The following is an 18,157-nucleotide window of genomic DNA, read 5'->3' as shown; positions in this document are numbered from 1 at the left end:
GAAAATCCAAGTTCATAAAGATAAGAAGATCCAATAATAAATGGTAATAAAGCCCTGATTGCTTTGTTTGCTAAAGTTAGGATAACTACTGCATAAAAAATAAAAATGAAATTACTTGCTGTTAGTTTTCAAGGACAAATCACTTCAAAGAATGATGCTTGTCTGGACAGTTGTATCCTTATGCACTCATAACATGGACATATATGTCATCTGTTCTAGGACCTGTTTTACAAAGCTTTGTTAGCAGCTGCCGCGCGGCAACAGCCCTGAAGCCCTTTAAATCTCTATGGGCTTCAGGGCCGTTACCGCGCTGCAGCCGCTAGCGCGGATTTGTAAAACAGGCCCCTAGTGTATACTTATGAAGGGAATTTTTCAAAATAAAGTAAAATTCTGAAATCTCTCGTGACACACCTGGAATCTCTTCGGGGAACACCACTGTGCCGCAGCACGCAGTTTGAGAGACACTGATTTAGACCAAAACTACAAGTAAAAAAACTAGCAACCCCATCCCTTTCTTTTCCCCCTCCCCCACAGCAACCCGTTCCCAGACCCCTACATCCTTCACATTTGAATATTATCTCAGCCAACAGATTACCATACAAGATAACTAAGGAAAATTTAAAATCCTATTCTGAGCTCATTTGGGATGTGTAGGTTTCTCTTAAGGAAGCCTGCATTTTGATAGGTTTGGCGCAGTGATTAAAGCTACAGCCTCAGTACCCTGAGGATGTGGGTTCAAACGCTGCTCCTTGTGACCCTGGGCCAGCCACTTAATCCCCCCATTGCCCCAGGTATATTAGATAGATTGCGAGCCTGCCAGGACAGACTGGGAAAATGCTTGAGTTCCTGAATAAATTCATGCAAACCGTTCTGAGCTCCCTTAGGAGCACGAATAAATGAATAAATTAAATAAATAAATACTAGGCAATTCAGCACAGTACATCAACAAAAATGGTCTCTATTGTTATCAGATCATTTATTTTGCCATTCTGAACTTCATCGTAGACAACTATCTAAAATCTTCTTGCTGCTGTAGACTTTATTTAATAAAATAAAAGCTTTCTTTCTCTCTCTCTTTAAACTCCAGATGGATATGTACGGAAGAACTACCTGTTACAATTGTAAGTATGATCTTAACAAACTTGCCCTCCTCTTTTACTAAGCCACGGTAGAGGTTTCTACCATGGCCCAGGGCGCTATATTTTCCAACACTGTTCTGACGCTCATAGAATTCCAAGTCAAAACGTATAAGTTCCGACTAGGTAACCTGTTCAAGGTTTTGATTATACTTGCTGTACGACTAAGTCTAGGTCAGCCCACCTCCCGCCCTTTCTCTTCCTCTAAAAACACCTCTTTTCACTCTAGGTGTTTAGAAGCAGAGGAAAGGCCTTAGCTGATTTTAGATACATCTAAAACCGGCTTTGATTCGGTACTTGGACGATCTGGCTTTTTGATTATTCAAGTCCCGATGTAGGCCCCTTTTTGGACTTTTTGTTTTGTTTTGTTGTTATGAGCCCCATAGGTTCTGCTTTCCAGTTCCCATCAGCATGGTGTGGCCCTGTCCAAAGGTGGCTCTTTATGTTGAATAGCTTTTGGTACCTCTTGTAACATCGTGGGAGATAAGCCCTCATCCCAGAATAGCACCAGCTCTAGCTACACAGGTAGAGCCATGGCAGGAAGCTATTGTATTTCCTATGAAAATTGCCCTCATATTGTATTCTTCTGATGTGATTACATGATGAATGCAGGTTAAGAAAAAAATTAATTTGCATTTTTACATAAACTTGGCAGGCCTTATTAATGAGCTTATTCACTGCAATTTCAGGGAACTGGACATTTATGACGATGTTGACAACTGAGGTATGTATACGTTTATTTTCTTTCATAAAGCAATTTCAAGGTTTATTAAAATGATCATAGAGCTTCTGAAATGGCCCTGAGCAGGGCAACCCTGCTATTGAGTGATTGGTTTTTGTTATGGCCCCTCTTTTTGGCTCTACTTTTCAGCCTGTACTGATTTATGCAAATGAGGCTTTGCACATGGTTCCCTCATTCCCTTTTGGCAGCCCCTGGTAATGAATCCTTTTGAGATGAGAGTGTGGTATAGTGATTAGAGCTATAGCCTCAGCACCCCACCACTGCTCCCTGTGATCTTGGGCAAGTCACATAATCCTTCACTAGATAGATTGTCAGCCCACCAGAACAGAGAAAATGCTTGAAGTGCCTGTATGTACAGGCAGTAACCAGGTTAAGAGCAAGTTCTGTTCCTAAGTTGAATTTGTATGTAACTTGGATCCTATACAGTACACAAGTCTATAAAAACATTAAAGAAATAGTCCTCAAAATAAAGTACTGTAGTTTAAATAGAAAGAAAAGATAGGAAGTTTACACTTACTTTTGTTCTTCTTCCATCCCACTGTTCTCTGTCCACCACCACATCCAACATTTCTCCCTCTCATCTCTCTTCCCCATTCATCTGTACCTCACACCTCTCCCACCATGTCCAATCTTTTTTGCTCCCTCCCTATGCTCAACAATTTTCCGCTTTCTTCAGTTTCCCAAGTGCATCATCTCTTTCCTCTCACTCAGACCCATGCCTAACAATTCTTCCTTTCTATTCCCTCCCCACCTCAGCATTTCATTCCCTCCCTCCCTCCATTGTTCTATCCTATGTTCCAAGTTCATGCTTCCCTCCATTCTGTGTCCCAAGTTCATGCCTTCTTCCTCCTTTCTTCCTTGCTTCGTCCGAAGTTTGTGCTCTCTCCCATCCTTCTGTGTCCCAACACAACCCTACTTCTCCCTTCCGTGTCCCATTGCAGCCCTGGTCTTTTTTCCCTCCATTCTGCATCCCAAATTTGTGCCTCCCTCATTCCCTCCTGCGTGTGTTTATTTCCTCTGGCCAGCTGAGGCTCCCTCCTCCCAGTCGCACTTCTTTTTGCAAAGCCACAAGCAGCAGCTCCTGCACGTGGCTCGCGGCTGACCCGGAAGCCTTCCCTCTGATGTTAGAGGGAAGGCTTCTGGGTCAGCGGGCCGCGTGCAGGAGTCACTGCTTGCAGCTTTGTCAAGAAAAGTACCCCTGGGAGGAGAGAGCCTCAGCCGGCCAGATGAGGTAAACACCTGTGAGAGAGAGGGAGGCATGAATTTGGGATGCAGAACAGAGGGAAAGACGATGAGAGGCATGTTGGGACATGGAAGGGAGGAGGAGGGGAGCGTTGGGACAGGAAGAAGGGGCGCGTTGGCACAAGAAGGGAGAGGCAGGGCCCTGGTTCATAAGTATTACTGCATGTATACTACTTTGAGTGTGGTTGCAAACTACAAAAAAGGTGGTATAGAAGTCCCAATTCCTGAATGTGTGGCAAATTCAGTATCTGGATTGGTTTGCCTGATAGTTCCAATCTGAGTCACAAATTTGCCACTTTTGGAAAGAAGTTGTTTATGGCCATAATAAAAACTGAGCCTCTAACAATAGACAAAGGCCACAAGGCCCCTTTACTCTGCCTGTTTATTGTTGCAATGTTACAGAATTAGTTTGGTTTTCTCAGTGCTGCTGGAAGTGTCCTGTTAGCGCTCTACATGAAACTAGCTATTTTGGGGGTGTTCCGGGGTAGAGTCAGCACTTTGCCAGTTAAGTGCCAATATTCTATGCTTAACCAGCCAAAGTTATCGCATAAATATGATCACATAAAAATCAGCCCTATCTTTATGCAATTTGCCATAGCTAGTCAAGTACAGAATATCACACTTAACTGGCTATGGGCCCCTCTTATGAAGCTGTGCTAGAGGTTTTTTACTGGCGCGGTAAGTGTTCCAATGCTCATAGAATTCCTATGAATACTTACCTCATTGGCTTGCGCTAAAATCCTCTAGCGCAGCTTCATAAAGGGCGGGGGGGGGGGGGGAGGTAGGTTTTTGCCAGCCACATATATCTGGAAATTCAATGCCAGAGTCCAGCCATGGTAGCTACACAGGGACAGAATTTGTCCCCATTCCCGTGGATAACAGCAGGAAACCATCCCATGTCATTTGTTAAACATAGAAACATAGAAATAGACGGCAGATAAGGGCCCACGGCCCATCTAGTCTGCCCACCTTAATGTCCCTCCCCTACCTTTGCCCTGTGAATAGATCCCATGTGCCGATCCCATTTGGCCTTAAAATCAGGCACGCTGCTGGCCTCAATCACCTGTAGTGGAAGATTATTCCAGAGATCAACCACTCTTTCAGTGAAAAAGAATTTCCTGGTGTCACCTCGTAGTTTCCCGCCCCTGATTTTCAACGGATGCCCTCTTGTTGTCGTGGGACCCTTGAAAAAGAAGATATCTTCCTCCGCCTCGATGCGGCCCGTAAGATACTTGAACGTCTCGATCATGTCTCCCCTCTCTCTGCGCTCCTCGAGCGAGTATAGCTGTAATTTGTCAAGTCGTTCTTCATATGGAAGATCCTTGAGTCCCGAGACCATCCGGGTGGCCATTCTTTGCACCGACTCCAGTCTCAGCACATCCTTGCGATAATGCGGCCTCCAGAATTGCACACAGTACTCCAGGTGGGGCCTCACCATGGATCTATACAATGGCATAATGACTTCCGCCTTACGACTGACGAAACCCCTTCGTATGCAGCCCATGATTTGTCTTGCCTTGGACGAAGTCTGCTCTACTTGATTGGCAGACTTCATGTCCTCACTGACGATTACCCCCAAGTCTCGTTCTGCTACCGTTTTTGCTAGGATCTCGCCATTAAGGGTATAAGACTTGCATGGATTCTGGCTGCCCAGGTGCATAACTTTGCATTTTTTGGCATTGAAGTTTAGTTGCCATGTCCTAGACCATCGCTCCAGTAGGAGTAGGTCATGCATCATGTTGTCGGGCACTGAATCTTCGTCTGTTGTGCATTTGCCCACTACATTACTCAGTTTGGCGTCATCGGCGAATAATGTTATTTTACCTCGAAGCCCTTCTGCCAAGTCTCTTATAAAGATGTTGAATAGGATTGGGCCCAAGACTGAGCCCTGTGGTACTCCACTAATCACCTCCGTCATTTCGGAGGGGGTGCCGTTCACCACCACCCTTTGGAGCCTACCTCCAAGCCAGCTCCCAACCCATTTCGTCAATGTGTTACCTAATCCTATAGAACTCATCTTGCTCAGTAACCTGCGGTGTGGTACGCTATCGAATGCTTTGCTAAAGTCCAGGTACATGATGTCCAGGGACTCCCCAATATCCAGCTTCCCCGTTACCCAGTCAAAGAAGCTGATCAGGTTGGATTGGCAGGATCTCCCCTTAGTAAATCCATGTTGTCGGGGATCCCGTAGATTCTCCTCATCCAGGATCTTATCTAATTGGTGTTTGATTAGAGTTTCCATTAGTTTGCTCACTATCGATGTTAGACTCACTGGTCTGTAGTTTGCTGCCTCCATCTTTGAGCCTTTCTTGTGGAGTGGAATGATGTTAGCCGTCCTCCAGTCCAACGGGACGCTGCCTGTACTAAGGGAGAGGTTGAAGAGCGCGGACAGTGGCTCCGCCAAGACATCACTCAGCTCCCTAAGCACCCTGGGGTGCAGGTTGTCCGGCCCCATTGCTTTGTTTACCTTGAGCTTTGACAGCTCACCGTAGACACTGCTGGGCGTAAACTCAAAGTTACTAAACGGGTCAACTGAGCCAACCCTTGTCTGTAGCTGAGGGCCGAGCCCTGGCGCTTCTCGGGTGAAGACTGAGCAGAAGTATTCATTTAATAGTTGGGCTTTTTCCGAATCCTTTTCCACATAGTCTCCATCTGGTTTCCTAAGACGTACAATCCCGCCTGAGTTTTTTCTTCTATCACTGATATGCCTGAAGAAGGATTTATCTCCCTTCTGGATGTTCTTTGCTAGAGACTCCTCCATGAGGAATTTAGCCTCCCTGACTGCTATTTTGACAGCTTTTGATTTGGCCAGGTAGTCTGCTCTAGAGTCCTGCTTCCCTGATTGTTTGTAAGAGATGAATGCTTTTTTCTTCTCCTTGATCAGGTCTGAGATCTCCGCAGTAAACCACTGTGGCTTATTGTTCCTTCGCCGTTTACTTACTGATTTTACATAGCGGATTGTTGCTTCTTGTATGGTTGCTTTCAAAGTCGACCACATGTCTTCCACGTTATCGGTTTCTTCTTGGCTTTGTAGCGCCTGGTGAACGAAGTCTCCCATTTCTTTGTCTATCTTTGTTAGTGTCTATCTTAACCTCAGTCCTTCTATACCAACGTTCTTCAATGCAAGGCTTATGAGGGTCAGTGGCTGTGCCCATTCATACTCTGATTCTTCCCTCTCTCCTTAAAGAATGACACGGGAATGGTTTCCCCTGTCAGTCTCTATGGCTAGCACTGAATTTCCAGGAATAACGCTGGCAGTAGTCAGCAAAACCCTGATCACCAGCAGCTAACTATGGGACCCTTGGATGCTTTGTAGATTGTGCTAATGTTTTATTGGAGCAGCATAAGAATTATCCAGCAATGATGCTGTCTGTGGACTTTCAGATACTATATGCTCAGAATTATTGACCATAGCTCTCTTCCTTTTCAGCAGGGAGCAACAATTGTCACAAATTTTGCACAGCCAGCCAGAAGTCCAGTGGGGGCCATGACTAGAATACTGTCTATTGGGAGAACCAAGATGCATGCAGCACATTAGCTGGGCATGTGGACAACAAAATATGAATGGCATGCCTTACGCAGTGACACTCAATTCACAACACTCAGCAGCAAGCTCAGTTTCAGAAAGTCTTATTCCAATACAAGCCCTGTATTTATAACACCACTTTTTTAAAAATATTCAGTCCATTTTATATTTTATTCTGTGATCTCTTTAAACTTTTATTTCATAAAAGAGCTGTCTGGATGGTCCTGATTAACTGTTTGGGGCTGGAGGGGAGGGGGGTTGCTGGAGATGGGGCAGCAGGGGAAAAAAAGGTTCCTGTAGTCGTGGTCAAGGATAGTCAAACAAGGATTAGGGTTCTATCTATGAGTGGGGGAAAATAGGGATGAGTTGAGTGCACTGTGAAGAACAGGAACATTTGATTAAGAAGCATATCTGGTAGGAGGAAATGAGGAAGGAACCAAATGCGACCTCAAGGTAATGCCCCTGGGTACTGTGCCCTCTAGTGAAGGAGAAAGGAAAGAACAAGGAGGACACAAGGGTTCACATATCAAGTTTGAGATGCAGATAATGTATAATAGAGACAGTGTGAATGTGAGAGATCTAGTCAGAGATTTGTATGTGGTTGATGAGGTGGACAAATTGAAAATCAAAAGACTAGAAGAGGTTGTCAAGGGGAAATTTAACATAACAGAGGGATGAGTCCAAACCAAACCTGGGGGGATCCCAGCAAACATGGGAAGAGGAGCAATCAATGGTGCCACTAAAGCAGTAGGTAAAGAGCTACAAGGAAAAATAAATTTTAAAAGGCAGGCAGATTTGTAGATTCCAAGAGAATGGAAAATACTGAGAACTGAGGCAGCCCAATGGCTCAATTACACTGCTATGCGGGAGATGTTAGATTTAGTTCCTGAGTTAAACTCCTGTGGGGTGGGTGGAGAAACAATATTGACATATTGTCTACTTTTTCGATCCTGAAGGGCATAGAAAAAGTAGACAGGACAGATTTTTCAAATTATGGAGAACCACAAGTACAAGGGGGCACTCGGAGAAATTGAAAGGGGACAGGTTTAGAACAAACGCTAGGAAGTTCTTTTTCACCCAGAGGGTGGTGGATACATGGAACGCGCTTCCGGAGGCTGTGGTAGGCAGAAGCATGTTACAGGGCTTCAAAGAAGGTTTGGATAGGTTCCTAGAGGACAAAGGGATTGAGGGGTACAGATAGGAGTAGAGGTAGGTTATAGAAATAGTCAGGGACCATTGCTCAGGCAATAGGCCTGATGGGCCGCCGCGGGAGCGGACCGCTGGGCGAGATGGACTTCTGGTCTGCCTCAGCGGAGGCAACTTCTTATGTTCTTATGACATCTAGTGGCCAGGCTCAGGGTATACATCTACTAGGATCCACATGGAGTTATGGTCTGTGCAAGAGAATGACATGGGGACAATGTTTGTCTTCATCCCTACAGGCTCCATCCCCATCCTTGCCCTATCCCCACGAGCTCTGTCCCTGTCCTCGCTGACTTTAAGCTTCAATCACCTATGATTTTATATTTAAATCTTTTTATTAAAGAATAAAAAGGGACAATATTCTGTACAACTGTTTATAAATCACAAATACAGCCTTCCATTTCTATCTGGTTTTGGTAGAATCTTTCCAAAGATTCAGTTGCCTATGTTTTTTACATCATCTAGGAAAGTAACTGGATTGTCTTTCAGACATGGGTATAGAAGAGAACCTAAACTGTTTAGTGGATTAACAGAAAAATAAGTGTCTTTTAAATGTTAGAAATGTTCCTCGATGTCAGCAATGATGAATTAATCTGCTGCAGTAACAGTAAGATGCTTGAACAGCTGGTTACATGATGCAAGGACATTGCAGATGGCAGACAAGACACAAATGATGTCATTTAACAGCAGTTGGTTAAAAGATTGTAAGTAGAGAATGACATGGTGACACTGCAAGGGAGGCAATGCAGTTATCATGGGCTACTTCAACTATCCGGGGATAGATTGGAACCTAGCCACCTCCAGCTGCACTTAGAGAGACCAAGTTCTTGGATGCTGTAGGCGATGGTTCCTGGAACAACTTGTCAAGGAAAATACAAGAGGAAACTCAATTCTGGACTTAATTCTAAATGGACTGCGAGGACTGGCACAAGATGTAGAAGGGACGCTGGGAAACAGCGATAACAATATGATCCACTTCGACCTGGACGCAGGGGCGAAACATCGATCCAGCACCACAGCCACAGCACTGAACTTTCGTAAAGGGATGAGACACATGGTGGGGAAGAAGATTAAGAAGAGGATGAACACTATAAAAACGCTAGAGCAAGCTTGGTCCCTTTCTAAAGATACGGTCACCGAGGCACAAAATCTTTATATATCGCATATCAACAAGGGATCAAAAAAGAACAAAGAACCGGCGTGGCTCACTGTAGAGGTAAAGGAAGTGATCAGAGACAAAAAGACTTCATTTAAGGAATGGAAAAGGTCAAAAATGGATGAAAACTGGAATAAGCACAAACAACATCAACGCAGGTGCCATAAGGCAGTAAAAGGGGCCAAAAGAGACTACGAGGAGAAAATAGCCAAGGAGGCGAAAAACTTCAAGCCGTTTTTTCGGTATACTAAGGGGAAATGACCTGCGAAGGAAGTGGTGGGACCGCTGGATGACCAAGGAATAAAGGGAGCGCTAAAGGAAGACAAAGCAATCGCAGACAAACTGAACACATTTTTTGCGTCTGTATTTACCGAAGAGGATATACACAGCATACTGGAACCCATCAGGCTATATGCTGGAAGTGAAAAAGGGAAACTGACAGGGTTAATGGTCAGTCTAGAAGAGGTATGCAGGCAGATAGATAGGCTTAAGAGTGATAAATCCCCAGGACCAGATGGTATCTATCTGAGGGTTATCAAGGAACTGAAAGGGACTATAGCTGAACTGCTTCAGCTAATAGCCAATCTGTCGATCAAATCGGGAAAGATTCCAGAGGACTGGAAGATGTCGAATATTACCCCGATCTTCAAAACAGGTTCGAGGGGAGACCCGGGAAACTACAGACTGGTGAGTCTGACATCGGTACTGGGAAAAATGGTAGAGGCGCTGATAAAGGACTGCATCATTGATCACCTTGACGGACACGGTCTGATGAGGGCCAGCCAGCATGGTTTCAGCAAAGGCAGATCTTGTTTGACAAACTTGCTGCACTTCTTCGAGGGAGTAAACAAGCAGAAAGACAAGGGCGATCTGGTCGACATTGTATATCTGGATTTCCAGAAGGTATTTGACAAGGTTTCGCATGAACGACTACTTCAGAAAATTGCGAGTCTTGGAATCGAGGGTGAAATACTCATATGGATAAAAAACTGGCTGGAGCATAGGAAACAGAGAGTGGGGTAAATGAACATTACTCAGTCTGGAAGAGCGTCACCAGTGGGGTGCCACAGGGCTCAGTGCTTGGACCTGTGCTCTTCAGCATCTTTATAAATGATCTGGACATAGGTACAACGAGCGAGGTGATTAAATTTGCGGACGATACAAAGTTATTCAGAGTACTGAAGACGCAGGGGGATTGCAAAGATCTGCAACGTGAGATAATCAGGCTCGAGGAATGGGCATCAACATGGCAGATGAGGCTCAACGTGGATAAGTGTAAAGTGATGCATGTTGGTAACAAAAATCTCATGCATGAATATAGGATATCCAGGACGGGACTTGGAGAGACCTCCCAGGAAAGAGAAGTTGATGAAGCAGTCCACACAATGTGCGGCGGCGGCGAAAAGGGCGAACAGAATGCTAGGAATGATAAAGAAGGGGATCACGAACAGATCAGAGAAGGTTATCATGCCGCTGTACCGGGCCATGGTGCACCCTCACCTGGAGTACTGCGTCCAGCACTGGTCACCGTACATGAAGAAGGACTCAAAAAGTCCAAAGAAGAGCAAATAAGATGTTTAAGGGGCTGGAGGAGCTGCCATACAGTGAAAGATTAGAGAAACTGGGCCTCTTCTTCCTCGAGCAGATGAGATTGAGAGGAGACATAATCGAAACATTCAAGGTACTGAAGGGTATAGACTTAGTAGATAAGGACAGTTTGTTCACCTCTCCAAGGTGGGGAGAACGAGAGGGCACTTTCTAAAGTTGAAAGGGGATAGATTCCGTACGAATGTAAGGAAGTTCTTCTTCACCCAGAGAGTGGTGAAAAATTAGAACGCTCTTCCAGAGTCTGTCATAGGGGAAAACACCTTCCAGGGATTCAAGACAAAGTTAGACAAGTTCCTGCTGAACCGGAACGTACGCAGGTAGTCTCAGTTAGGACGCTGATCTTTGACCAGAGGGCCGCCGCATGAGCGGACTGCTGGGCACGTTGGACCACTGATCTGACCCAGCAGCAGCAATTCTTATGTTCTTATTTTCTTATCACCGTTCCTGTCCCCGCAGAAAACAATCCCATGTCATTCTTTAGTGTCTATCTCAACCTCAGTCCTTCTATACCAGCATTTTTCAATGCACGGCTTGAGGGTCAGTGGTTGTGTCCATTCATACTCTGATTCTTTCCGCTTTCCTTAAAGAATGACATGGGGATGGTTTCCCATGGTTAGCCACAAGGACGGGAATGATGATGAATTTTGTCACTGTGTCATTCTCTAATTGTAAGCTCTATCGAGCAGATTGTCTCTTCCATGTTTAATGTGTAGCACCGACTGTGCACGTCTGGCAGAAATTATAGAAACGAGAAGTAGCAGAAGTAGTAGAAATCCAAAAGCAGCTTCTGCAGTTTGTTTTAATCATTGAATTCAGTTGCCAATTATCTAGGATGCGTTAAGTTTTTACATATTGATACTAGTAGTCTCAAGTTTTAAGAGAATGACACAGGGGAAAAATTTGTTCCTGTCCCCGTGGCATTCTCTAGCCTGTGCTCCTTGTATGAGGCTATAACTGGTTTACATGGGTGGGTACAGAGGACCCCTGGATAGTTGTAAAGGAAGACTTAAAATGTTGCAGCCTGAGGAGGAGCTGGTTCCGATTGAGGAAACAGCCACATCAAAAGTAAAAAATAAGAAGTCGAGTGCGCAGTGGTGACAAAGACAGCAGCAAGGTCAAGGAGGAAGGAGAGACAATCTTATGATTTGGCCTTATCATCCAAGTTTAGTAGGATGGCTACAACAACAAATGAAACTGAATAAAATTACATACCACAGTATATTGTAGTAACTTAGAATATGATCTAAACCAGCAACTCTCAAACCTGTCTTGGGGGACCACCAGCCAGTTGGGTTTTTAAGTTTCAAGTTTCAAGTTTATTTGAATTTGATGTTTCGCTTATTATAATCTAAGCGAATTACAATAATAAAAAAAAAGATTTAACATATAACATTAAAATATATAATACTACATAAAAAAAAGGGGCGGCGATAGACTGACAATACAGACAAACTAAGATACATTAGGAAAAAACAAAAGGAGGTAAAGTTACAAATTGTTGTTTCCCGTAGGGGAGAAAGAGAGGTTGTAGTAGGGAGGGTAAAACATTTGGATTGGGATATTGCTAATAAAGAAGTCCCCGATTTTAGATCATAGAGAAATGTTTAATTTTAGAGATTAAATGTAGTTTTGAAAAGAAAAGTTTTTAAATTAGTTTTAAATAGGTTGAGATCCTTAATTTCTCTAATATATAAAGGAAGAGTATTCCAGGTAAGAGGTGCCATGACTGAAAAAATGTCATGACGTCTAGTTCCTATTACTTTCAATGAAGGGACAATAAGCAACCCTTGTGAATCAGATCGGAGGGAGCGATTTGAAGTGTGAGGTATTAGAAGCCGATCTATGAATTGTGGTTCATTGGTGGATATTGTTTTAAACACTAGTAATGCTATTTTATATGCTATTCGTTGATTGATGGGCAGCCAATGTGATTTTATTAAAAAAGGAGTTACATGGTCGTATTTCTTCCCTTTGTGAATTATTTTAATAGCAGTATTTTGTATTATTTGTAGGCGTCTTTTTTTCTTTTTGGGTGATATTTAACAGAAGTGAATTACAATAATCTAATTTGGATATTATAAGAGAGTGTATTAAGATGTTTAGGGATTGTGGTTCTAAATATTTAGACATTGAGCGGATTAAGCGTAGACGATAAAAACAGCTTTTAACTATATTGCTAATATGCTCTTGATAAGAAAATTTGTCAATTAGGCTATCCATAATGAATATGCATGAAAGGGATTTGCATATAATGGAGGCGATGGGCATGCAAATCTGTCTCATCATATTCATTACAGATAGCCTGAAAACCTAACTGGCTGGTGGTCCCCCAAGACAGGTTTGAGAACTATTGACCTAAATAGTTTTGTTATTCTGTCAGGTACTTGTGACCTGGGTTGGCCACTGTTTGAAGCAGGATATTGGGCTTGAAAGACTATCAGTCTGATCCAGTATGGTTATTCTTATGTTCTAAATATGGATTAATATATCGCACAACACAGAGGAAACACAACCCCATGTGTGAAAATGTAAACCAGAAAAAAGGAGTAGGGAAGGGACACAGTCAACCAACTCAGGGACAATCAATTTATTGAAAATATATAAATAACTGATATATATATATAACATATACACAAAAATATGCAGGCCTAACAAAAGAATCTTTCAATCCATTTTATGATGGACCCCAACACAGTCTGTGTTTCAGCTATAAAAGCCTTCCTCAGCTTTTTCTTTTTCTTATTTGAACCACATTGAGCAGCAGGCTCCCAAAAGGCTATCAAGAGTATTCTTTTTTTGGGATTTATTTCCTGTACCTTGGTGCCATCTACTGCAGGTCTACTGTAGGTCCTAATGGAAGAGAAACTAATCAAATTCAACAATATACCTCTTCTAATTCACATTATTCACTAAACAAAATTCATGAAAAACACTTTTGGTCAGAGACTGTACTTTGTCAAGGGGAAAAGCCTCAGATCCCTGCACTCCACCAGAGCAAATCTTGTGGCAGTGCTAGAAAGGGACGTTATTTCATAGGCTGAAAACCCCCAAAGAATTAATCTTCATTGATTTAATACATTAACGAAAATTAACTGACCTTGACTTAATAAAGAACCAAAGTAACTTATCTAGTTTGATCATGCTGCTGGGTTACCGCTGCTGTAATGTAGGTGTGGTTAATGTCTTCCTTGCCGATGAGGCACGCCACCGTTTCTCTGCATGGCTGCATCAGTGCAGGCATTCTTTTTTTTATTTTTATAAATCTTTATTCATTTTCAAAACTAATACAAAGTGCTATGAAGTATACAACCATTAATAATCAACATAATCACTTAAATTCCATCAATAACATTACAGAAGAGAAATAGCACCCCCTTCCTTCAGTCTGATCCTGCGCAAACACTCTGCACTCACACCACAGCTGCGACATTTATACACCCCTGAGGAAGGCTTTTAGCTGAAACGTGGACCGTGTTGGGGTTTATCACAAAGATTTCTTTGTGTATGTGTTATATATGTATCAGCTATTTATATATTTTCAATAAATTGATTGGCCCTGAAGTTGGTTGACCGTGTCCCTTCCCCACTCTTTTCTGGTCTAAATATGGATTATTCAGAGACTTAATTCATATCAACATAGTGCATGACAAGGTGCAGTAGACCAGTCCTTGAAGTCCACAAACAGGCCATGTTTTTAAGATATCCCTAATGAATACATGAAATAGATTTCCAGTCCTTCGAAACAGTCCACTTGTAGATCTTTAATGCAAATTTATTAGGGATATCCTGAAAACCTGGCCTGTTTGCTGCCCTTGAGAACCACTGGTGTATGAGTTCTAGTAGGCTGTCAATTCAGCTGAAGTTGGTCTCAGTTTGAATATTTATTTCCTGTGTTTTCTTGGGGTCATAGGCAACAATAAAAGGAAAGTGAAAGGAGGCATGGACTTTTCATACCAGTACAGTTGTAATTGACAGCTAACCAGACCTTGTAGAACTTTTTCTTGCCTGTATGCTACAGAAATTCTAAATAAAGTAATATGGTGAGTGTACACACATCAAATCTTTACATATTGCTTAAGACAAGAAAAATTGAAGCAGTTGCCATATTGCTTCTTGTTTGGTTGCCATCTGACACAGGCCAATCATGACAGGTTGCTCCAGCTCTGATTTTGCCCCCAGTGCATCTTTGGACTTCTAGCCTCTTGCTTTTTCTAGGTGACTTGAAACTACAGTACATATCCCTGGTTGCTGTGGAGGACAAAACCAAGATTAGATCAGCTTGAAAGGTGCAAACCCTAGATCAGGGGTAGGGAACTCCGGTCCTCGAGAGCTGTATTCCAGTCGGGTTTTCAGGATTTCCCCAATGAATATGCATTGAAAGCAGTGCATGCAAATAGATCTTATGCATATTCATTGGGGAAATCCTGAAAACCCAACTGTAATACGGCTCTCGAGGACCGGAGTTCCCTACCCCTGCCCTAGATCATTAGTTCTCAATCCTTTCTTGGGGGAAACCCTAGCCAGTTAGGTTTTCTATATATCCAGTGACTATTTGGGTGATAATTTGCTCAAATTGCCTCCCTTGTGTGTGTGAGGAGACAGGATTAATCTGTTCACTGAATCTTTTAGAGGTTTCTCTATTGCACATGCAAAATTATTTCATGTATATTCACTATGGATATATAGAAAACCTAACTAGCTAGGGATCCCCCAGACCTGGGTTGGAAATCTCTTCATCTTTGTCTAGTAGTTGTCCCCTTACTGTTGGCCAGAGGTTAAAGCTAAAGTCAACAATGACAACCTAATCACGGTCCTCCCATTCTGTCTTTAGGGGAAAAGTTTCGTGAATCAGACCATCCATGTGTAGTGACCCCATATGTTTGTAGAAAACTTTTTTTTTTCTTTCCGTGTGCTCTTACTTTTGTTATTATGTACTATTTTGTGCATCAGAATCTTCTACATCCTGAAAGATCTATAACTTGTTTCTCCCATGTGGTTGATGCAAGGACAGATGTGGTAGGTGCTTGATAAATTTGCTGAATACTATAATTGTCTTGAATAAAAAGATGTTTAAAGACATCTTAAATCCCCCCTTTTACAAAACCATAGTGCGGTTTTTAGCGCTGGCCGCAGTGGTAACAGCGACAATTCGTATCAGCATCAGAGTTGTTACCGCCATGGTTGGTGCTAAAAAAACACACTACAGTTTTGTAAAAGGGGGAGGGAGGGTCAGAGGGTAGCTTGCTTTATCCTACAACTAAATGGGATAGGTGGCAAAGTTCAGCTGTTAATAAGGAATTGGTTATCTGATAGAAAACAGAGGGTAGGGTTAAATAGTCATTTTTCTCAATAGAGGAAAGTAAACAGTGGAGTGCCGCAGGGGTCTGTACTGGGACTGGTGCTTTTTAACTTATTTATACATGATCTGGAAATTGGAATGGCGAGTGAGGTGATTAAATTTGCTGTTAAAACGCATGCGGATTGTGAAAAATTGCAGGCAGACCTTAGGAAACTGGAAGACTGGGCATCCAAGTGGCAGATGAAATTTAATATGGACAAACACAAAGTGATGCACATTAGGAAGAATAACCCAAATCACAGTTACCGGATGCTAGGTTCCACCTTGGGTTAGCGCCCAAGAAAAGGATCTGGGTGTCATCATAGACAATACGATAAAACCTTCTGCCCAATGTGTGACGACGGCCAAAAAAGCAAACAGGATGCCAGGAATTATTAAAAAAGGGATGGTTAACAAGATTAAGAATGTTATAATGCCCCTGTATTGCTTCCATGATGCGACCTCACCTAGAGTATTGCGTTCAATTCTGGTCTCCTTATCTCAAGAAAGATATAGCGGTGCTAGAAAAGGTTGATTGAAGAGCAATCAAGATGATAAAGGGGATGGAATTCCTTTCGTATGAGAAAAGACTAAAAAGGTTAGGGCTCTTCAGCTTGAAAAAGAGACAGCTGAGGGGAGATATGATTGAAATCTACAAAATCCTGAGTGGAGTAGAATGGATGGATTTTTGATGGATTTTTCACTCCATCAAAAATTACAAAGACTAGGGGACATTCAATGAAGTTACAAGGAAATACTTTTAAAACCAATAGGAGGAAATATTTTTTCACTCAGAGAATAGTTAAGCTCTGGACCGTGTTACCAGAGGTTGTGGTAAGAGCAGATAGCATAGCTGGTTTTAAGAAAGGTTTGTACATGGGGGAAGCCACTGCTTGCTCTGGATCGGTAGCGTGGAATACTGCTACTCCTTGGGTTTTGGCCAGGTACTAGTGACTTGGATTGGCCACTGTGAGAATGGGCTACTGGGCTTGATGAACCATTGGTATGACCCAGTAAGGTTATTCTTATATTTTCAGTTAAAACATTTTATTAACTTACGTTAGGCTTTTCTATTGCCGACCGTGGCAGTATTAGCTCCAATGCTTATAGAATTCCTCTGAGCATCGGAGGCATTTTTACCACTGGCCCTAAATTTTTATCCGGTCACTTTGGATAACTTTTTGGCACTTATAAGTCTCTCTACATTGTCTAAGTCACAACGTATAAGTTCCGTCCAGGCAGTCTCGTCAAACCTTCGATTATCTCTGCAGAATGACTAAGTCTAGGTCAGCCCACATCTCTCTTTAACCACTCCTCCAAAAAAAATGCTCTGGACGCAAAGCGGGATTCAGAGGCCTAAAAAGTCCCTGGATACATCTAAACACCATTTTATCGGCACTTGGATGACCTGTCTTTTAGATTGTCCAAGTAACAACTTGGGTGGGTTTTTAGACGTATTTGTTTTATGAACCCCATACTTTGTAAATGGGTCTTTGCCAGAGCCTCTACTGTAAATATAAAATATAAATACTCCAGCTGAAGACTTCCTCTGAAGGTGATCAGAAATCCCTTTTACCAAGTCAAAAATGCTGGTATCTCAGTGGTTCAAGGATACTGCTATGCTTGGTAGAAGGAAGTTCCAGCCACCTTTGGAGGAGGTCCTCAGCTGGCAGTGCTTGGGGATCCCCACCAGCTACAGCAAGGGTCAGCAAGTACCTCAACACTGGAGAAATAAAACCAGAAATGCATTTCCTTTTCAGTTGAACACAATACAAAGACATCTACTATATACCATTTCCCAAAACGAACATATTTCAGTCAATAAATTCCTTTCTTTTTTTTTCACCTTTGTTGTCTGGAGATTTTTTTTCCCATCAAGTTGGTTCTGGTTTCTCTTTTTTTCTGCTTTCCTGTCTTCTGAAAATTATTTGGCTGCTGTCCATTGGTTCCTCCCACCATGGTCCAGCATTTCTTCCCCTCTTCCCTCCCTCCCATTGTACAGCATTCTCATTCCTTTATGTCCTGGATCAATCTCCCTCTTTTTCCCTTCCCCACCCCTGCACAGCATTTATTCCTCTCTCCTTCACCCCTATATGTAACATCTCCTCTCTCATCCCCCTTTCCTATTGCTGATATAGCAATGTTACTTACCGTAACAGTTGTTATCCAGGGACAGCAGGCAGCTATTCTCACTAGTGGGTGATGT

General features: G+C 42.7%; 1 protein-coding gene across 5 annotated transcripts in view; it reads left to right on the top strand.

Moving 5' to 3' along the window:
• Nucleotides 1-6,853, top strand: part of PRAM1 (PML-RARA regulated adaptor molecule 1) — a 126,217-nt gene extending 119,364 nt beyond the window's left edge. For 4 of the 5 annotated variants that reach the window (XM_033957356.1, XM_033957355.1, XM_033957359.1 and 1 more), the window contains 3 exons: nucleotides 1,088-1,121; nucleotides 1,826-1,860; nucleotides 6,551-6,853. In XM_033957356.1, coding sequence (XP_033813247.1) covers nucleotides 1,088-1,121; nucleotides 1,826-1,859 — 68 coding nt within the window. In that variant the 3' untranslated portion in view covers nucleotide 1,860; nucleotides 6,551-6,853. The remainder of the gene's footprint in view (nucleotides 1-1,087; nucleotides 1,122-1,825; nucleotides 1,861-6,550) is intronic. The other variant, XM_033957357.1, reaches the window with a different exon arrangement.
• Nucleotides 6,854-18,157: the final 11,304 nt, after the last annotated feature.

This window comes from Geotrypetes seraphini, chromosome 8 (genome assembly GCF_902459505.1).
Source record: "Geotrypetes seraphini chromosome 8, aGeoSer1.1, whole genome shotgun sequence".
Lineage (NCBI taxonomy): Eukaryota > Metazoa > Chordata > Amphibia > Gymnophiona > Dermophiidae > Geotrypetes > Geotrypetes seraphini.
The sequence above is the reverse complement of the archived record's forward strand: the minus strand, read 5'-3'. Positions and strand labels throughout refer to the sequence as shown.